Consider the following 7,087-nt stretch of genomic DNA (forward strand, 5'->3'; position numbering starts at 1 on the left):
TGCCACAAGTTTGTTAAAATTTCCAAAGGGTGCCGCAACTAAAAAAAGTTTGGGAAACACTGTACTAAGCTACTGAGCTATGCTTTGATACAACCTCCCAACTTTTGCCACTTGCCTGCACCTGAAGTTCCCCATGGGGTCAATATAGTATTTTTGTCTGTTGTAGGGATTAATTATGCTTTTATTAGCATCTTTTAATCACTGTCAAGTTGTTCCTAACATGTATGAGTTTCTTTCTTCTGTTGTGCACAGCATGGAAGTTAATGCTGAGTCCATTGAAGTTAATGGCTACCGTCAACTGATTGGATACCAGCATTTTCAAAATGTTTTGTGTGTTCATATATGCGTTTGGAATTACATGAGAGTATGATGACAGAATTTTCATTTTTGGGTGAACTATCCCTTTAAAAATTCATCTGATATGTAATGTTTTGCAAGGTCAAATACATTTTCCCCAGTCTTGGTCATTCGTGTTTTTTTGAGTTTAAGACAAATATACTTTATTTTAAGCAAGTCAGACACATTAAGAATTTCCGATATTTAAATGACAACTTAAGAATGAAAAAAACAATTTCAAATATCAGTTCATGATAAGACTGAACTGCTTTTAAAACAAAGACAAGTGCAGTAAAATAGTTTACAAGTTTACAATCAATTGCTATTACACAGACTTTTATATTTAATACAAATGCATGTTCCCTTTTTCTTGGCAGAATTAAAACAAAATATGACCAACATAAAAAAATGAATATGGTATAACAGTTAAAGAAGGGTATAAAATCATACCCTTTTTGTATTTCAGACTGACAAATGGAAATATTTATCATTTTGAGCAGATAATACAATACGCAATCATGACATGACGTCCAGTACTGATGACACTGTTTTTAAGTCATGATTTCTCATTGGCTAATGTAACCCACAATAATATTACATGGCAAGGCACTGGCTCAAATCAGCATTGTGAAACTCAGAATGCAGTTTTCCAGAGACGTCGTCAGATAGATCTCATTTAAAATGTACAATAATCATGAAACTGTAGTGAAACAAACCATGTCAAGCTATCAAATACAATGAACCCTTTGTGATCGTATAAGAAAATAAAACATTCACAATTGAGCATTTGGACAAAACAGTCAGCACGAATCCTTCTAAACACTTAATTTGCCGTGGGGAAAGAGGCAATGAGGTGAAATCATCTCTATACATGATGGATCTGATCTTTCAGATATACAGAAGTCACTGCTACCTATTGACAGTTCGTGATCACAGTGTACTTGTTTGCTACGTGGTTAATTACATCATTCAGTGATCATTATCATTCGTTTTTCTACAGACTGCTGGGCTGGGCAGTGGATGATTGGTTTTAAGAGACCACGCCCCCTTCAGGCTACTCTTACGCGAGGCTCCTCCTCTATTTCCTGACGCAGGCTCGTATAGGTCACTGAAGGTTCCAGGGGCCCCACGGTGGGCGTGTCTGTGATAGCGTTTCCCGCGTTGCGGAACTGTTTATAAACGCGAGGATCTTGTGCCACGTAGGTGGAGGAGGAGGAGTAGAAGACCAGCCCCAGGATGATGATGAAGAAGGACAGCAGGTAAAGCCCTGAAAACTGAACACAGACAAACAACATAATGAGCTTCATATAATGTGTCTAACGAGTGATTAAAAATTCAATGATTTATTCATTCTAAATAGAACAGTGATTTAGAACTTCAAATCATGATCTAGTAATTCTAAACAGAACACTTTAAATCATAAACTGAAAACTTTAAATTATAATTTACTACTTTTAATTAGAACAGTGACTTTAAACTGTAAAACTGTAAACCATGATTTGTTAATTCAAAACAGAACACTGATTTATACTGTAAATCGTTATTTTATTTACTTTTTTCATAATTTACTGTAATATTGAATAGAACACTGATTTAAATAATGATTAGGAATACTGATAAAATAATAATCATTAATAGATTTATTCATTCTAAATAGAACACTTATTTAAAAATGTAAATCATGATTTATTAATTCTAAATACAACACCGATTTAAAACCTCAAATAATAATTTACTAATTCTAAATAGAACAGTGAGTTAAAACTGTAAACCATAACTGATTCATTCTAAGTAGAGCACTGATTTAAACTGGGAATTATTTATTACTTCTAAATAGAACATTGATTTAAAACTTCAAATCATAATTTACTTTACTTTTAAATAGAACCCTCATTTAAAATGGTAAATCGTGATTTATTCATTTTAACTAGAACACTGATTTAAATTTTTTAATCATCATTTATTCATTCTAAATAAAACACTAATTTAAAACTTCATATCATAATTTATTAATTCTAAATAAAACACCAATTTAAAACTTCAAATCATAACTGAATACTACAGAACACTGATTTAAAACTGTAAATCATAATGTATTATTTCTAAAATCATAATTTACTACTCTTAAATAGAACAGTGACTTCTAAATTGTGATTTATTCTAAATAGAACACTCATTTAAAACTGCAAATCAAAATGTATTAATAATCAATCAGATCAATCCAAATCTGCATGCTGTTATTTTTTCTATGGAACATGAAAGAAGAAGAAAAAAAAACTTGACAGTCACAGTCACAAGTGTCTGTATGGAAAAGAGTTATTAAAAACACTCCTTTCATGTTCCATTGACAAAATAACAACATACAGATTGGAACAAAATGGGGGTGAGTATATAATAACAGAATATTCATTTTTGAGCAGATGCACTTCTCCATACGGTCTAATGACAGCCATTGCAGACATTGTTTGCTCAAAAGAGGAACTATAAATATGTCACATTAGAGTCATATTTCTTTAATGAACATGAGGGAATCAGACATGCAGGCCCAACAGGAGAGATTCCACCGAGAATGAACTAATGAGCAAAAGCAGCAGTTGTGTTAGAGATGGAGCAAAGCACGTCCAGAGAAATGATTCACTCTCAGTGTGAGTCTACTCTTCAAGGAAGGAGGTCTGTTATTGTATTTATGATGGCAGTAATAATTTAATAAAGGTTTAAAATTTATGTTGTAAGACCAAAGGGCAAAACATGTGCATTAATGTGATTTAATGTCATGGGAATGCTTATCTTAACTTAATGGGTCATGGAAGAACACTTTAATTTCCCAGAATGCTGTAATTTATCCCAAAGTCTTCAGCATGAAGCCAAATGACAGGTTTAGGATGGAAGATGCAAATTCACACTCATCAACTGAAAGGGAGCCAAATCTTAAAATCTTAATTTAACCATGCTTTTTGAACCTTAGAAAGCTGCTGGACTGATAAAAGTTTTTTTTGTAAAGAATAAACCTTTATAAACTTTAACAGCTATGGTATTTCTAAATAAACAAGTGCCTAAATTATACCCTTGAATGCAATATAAAATAAAATTGCACCACTGACAATGAATGCCATTTTTGAGCACTATATTTTGCTGTGCCTTATGGTCAAGCAATGACTCAATATCCTTGTCAGCGCTTTGAAAATAGCAACAACAATCACGATTTTGAAAACTAAAATGCCAAAGCTTCACTCTATTTGCCGTCACTCAATCTCCAAATCACATCAATAGTTTTTCATCCATAGGGTCTGAGGTGTGGATGAGCATCACAGCAATCAGTTCAGGCAGTAGAGCTGTGCTATAAACAATGGCCTCTCAGCTTGATCGTGGTCCATTTTTGAGCCACGTGCCGCCCATCTATAATCATGCCTGTGATTAACAAAGTGCTTCTAATTACATGCAGCCTACATGCAGTTAATAATTAAAGAAAGAAAGAAACAAAGAAAGAAAGAAATCTGATGATCTCCACTGTATATATATATATATATATATATATACAGAAAGGATCAATGAAAATGACTAAAAACGCTGTACTGCATTCCAGGCCAGTAGTCGCCGGTCACTTTGTAAAGAAACAATACGTGCCTCGCACATACCTACACTGTAAAAAATTATTGTGATTTTAACAGTAAAAGACTGTAAAAATGCTACAGTAAAAACCTGTTAACTGGTTAACAGTAAGTTTCCATACTATATTTGGTGAATAAATGTAATTACATTTAATGTAATGTTACAGTAAAATACTGTTAAAAATATGGTTTTTGGAAGTGAAAAAGAAAAAGTAATTGTATAATTTACAGTGACAAACCGTAAATTGACACTCCCAGAATTCCATGCATGACACTTCATATTTTATGTTTTTTTGTTGAAATAACATGTTTCTTAGTTTTTTTCTTATCAGTTGTGTACATTAGGGTTTAATCTTACATCGAATGTTGTTAAATTAATGTTAATTGCATCATTTCAGTACGGGGCCGGCTCCAGGCATGGGCAGGGGTGGGCTAAGCCCACCCAAATGATAGTCTTGCCCACCCAATCAGAATTAGATAAAGATTGCGTAATTTTTTCATGCAGTCAATCTGAAGTGGACTGTATTTTAAGAAGTTTAAGATATAGCTGGAGTCTGCCCCAACAGCCCCAACAAAACACCAGAAAATTGCAGCATTTTTCTTTTATTAGCTGAATGCGAGGCGAGCTGAATTCACGAGGCTTCAGTCTGTTGCAGAAAAGCAGAGGCTGACAACGAGCGAAAACGGGCAGAAATATTTGCGCGCTAAATATCACGGGAAGTTTGCGAGTTACGGGGAGTTTAATAGGCTACATGAATATGTGTCATATAGCCTACCACTTAAATTACCTGAGCAATTTTAATGTTCTAAAAAACCCGCTCATTCAATAACATGAATGGACGGGGCAAGAGCATAGGCTATATAAGCATCTAAAATGCATGTAGGCTATGCAGAAATCTTAAAATCTTAATTTAACCATGCTTTTTGAACCTTAGAAAGCTGCTGGACTGATAAAAGTTTTTTTTGTAAAGAATAAACCTTTATAAACTTTAACAGCTATGGTATTTCTAAATAAACAAGTGCCTAAATTATACCCTTGAATGCAATATAAAATAAAATTGCACCACTGACAATGAATGCCATTTTTGAGCACTATATTTTGCTGTGCCTTATGGTCAAGCAATGACTCAATATCCTTGTCAGCGCTTTGAAAATAGCAACAACAATCACGATTTTGAAAACTAAAATGCCAAAGCTTCACTCTATTTGCCGTCACTCAATCTCCAAATCACATCAATAGTTTTTCATCCATAGGGTCTGAGGTGTGGATGAGCATCACAGCAATCAGTTCAGGCAGTAGAGCTGTGCTATAAACAATGGCCTCTCAGCTTGATCGTGGTCCATTTTTGAGCCACGTGCCGCCCATCTATAATCATGCCTGTGATTAACAAAGTGCTTCTAATTACATGCAGCCTACATGCAGTTAATAATTAAAGAAAGAAAGAAACAAAGAAAGAAAGAAATCTGATGATCTCCACTGTATATATATATATATATATATATATACAGAAAGGATCAATGAAAATGACTAAAAACGCTGTACTGCATTCCAGGCCAGTAGTCGCCGGTCACTTTGTAAAGAAACAATACGTGCCTCGCACATACCTACACTGTAAAAAATTATTGTGATTTTAACAGTAAAAGACTGTAAAAATGCTACAGTAAAAACCTGTTAACTGGTTAACAGTAAGTTTCCATACTATATTTGGTGAATAAATGTAATTACATTTAATGTAATGTTACAGTAAAATACTGTTAAAAATATGGTTTTTGGAAGTGAAAAAGAAAAAGTCATTGTATAATTTACAGTGACAAACCGTAAATTGACACTCCCAGAATTCCATGCATGACACTTCATATTTTATGTTTTTTTGTTGAAATAACATGTTTCTTAGTTTTTTTCTTATCAGTTGTGTACATTAGGGTTTAATCTTACATCGAATGTTGTTAAATTAATGTTAATTGCATCATTTCAGTACGGGGCCGGCTCCAGGCATGGGCAGGGGTGGGCTAAGCCCACCCAAATGATAGTCTTGCCCACCCAATCAGAATTGGATAAAGATTGCGTTATTTTTTTCATGCAGTGATTAAAATCAATCTGAAGTGGACTGTATTTTAAGAAGTTTAAGATATAGCTGGAGTCTGCCCCAACAATAATAAAATAACACCAGAAAATTGCAGCATTTTTCTTTTATTAGCTGAATGCGAGGCGAGCTGAATTCACGAGGCTTCAGTCTGTTGCAGAAAAGCAGAGGCTGACAACGAGCGAAAACGGGCAGAAATATTTGCGCGCTAAATATCACGGGAAGTTTGCGAGTTACGGGGAGTTTAATAGGCTACATGAATATGTGTCATATAGCCTACCACTTAAATTACCTGAGCAATTTTAATGTTCTAAAAACCCTGCTCATTCAATAACGTGCATGGACGGGGCAAGAGCATATATGAGCATCTAAAATGCATGTAGGCTATACAGTTCAGTTGAACAGTCCCCTTTTGGATTGCTGTTAATGCTGAATGTAAGAATGAAAACTGAAAGTAAAGAGCTTGTGTGGTGAAAGTTGCGTTCGTCGGCTCGACTGTATAAGAAACGTAGTGTTCCCCGACATAAACGACCAACAACGATCCAGTGATGCAAACTATTCGAATTTTTTTTGTCAAATTCCACGGTTTTGAATGGAAAGTAGATCTGCCATTTACATGATTCATGTAATTTATAATTGATTATGACGACAATAGCATTTTTCGGTTTTGCGTTTTCAACAATACAACTGAAATTGAATGAGTGCATATTTTAAAATAAAAAATATTATTTGCAGTTCAGATTGATTGCTTTACAAAAATTCTTATTCTTGTTTTTTTACTGTTCTTTTTTCTTTAATTTATTCCCCTAAATCCATTTAAATCCTTTATTTATTTAGTTTCTTTAAATAAATACCATAGCTCTCTGGTCTTTATATTTTCCTCAAAACAATTGGTCCCTCCCATGTTCTAGACATGATTACAGCCTTGTTTGGTTTAAATAAAAAAGTTAGTTGAAAAGAGTCACCAGTGTAGAAACAATGAACCAGCGAAAGTGAACAAAGAGGGCTTTTTTTTTTACTATTCAATAAAGAAAAAAGTTTATTTTGCTGTGAAAGGGC

General features: G+C 33.9%; 1 protein-coding gene across 1 annotated transcript in view; it reads right to left on the reverse strand.

Annotated features, from left to right (window-relative positions):
• Positions 1 to 785: 785 nt before the first annotated feature.
• LOC107697151 (solute carrier family 35 member F1-like) overlaps positions 786 to 7,087 on the reverse strand; it is a 96,117-nt gene continuing 89,815 nt past the window's right edge. The window contains exon 8 of the mRNA XM_016497811.1: positions 786 to 1,610. Coding sequence (XP_016353297.1) covers positions 1,386 to 1,610 — 225 coding nt within the window. The 3' untranslated portion in view covers positions 786 to 1,385. The remainder of the gene's footprint in view (positions 1,611 to 7,087) is intronic.

Source organism: Sinocyclocheilus anshuiensis, unplaced genomic scaffold, assembly GCF_001515605.1.
Source record: "Sinocyclocheilus anshuiensis isolate Anshui unplaced genomic scaffold, SAMN03320099.WGS_v1.1 scaffold38, whole genome shotgun sequence".
Taxonomy (NCBI): Eukaryota; Metazoa; Chordata; class Actinopteri; order Cypriniformes; family Cyprinidae; genus Sinocyclocheilus; species Sinocyclocheilus anshuiensis.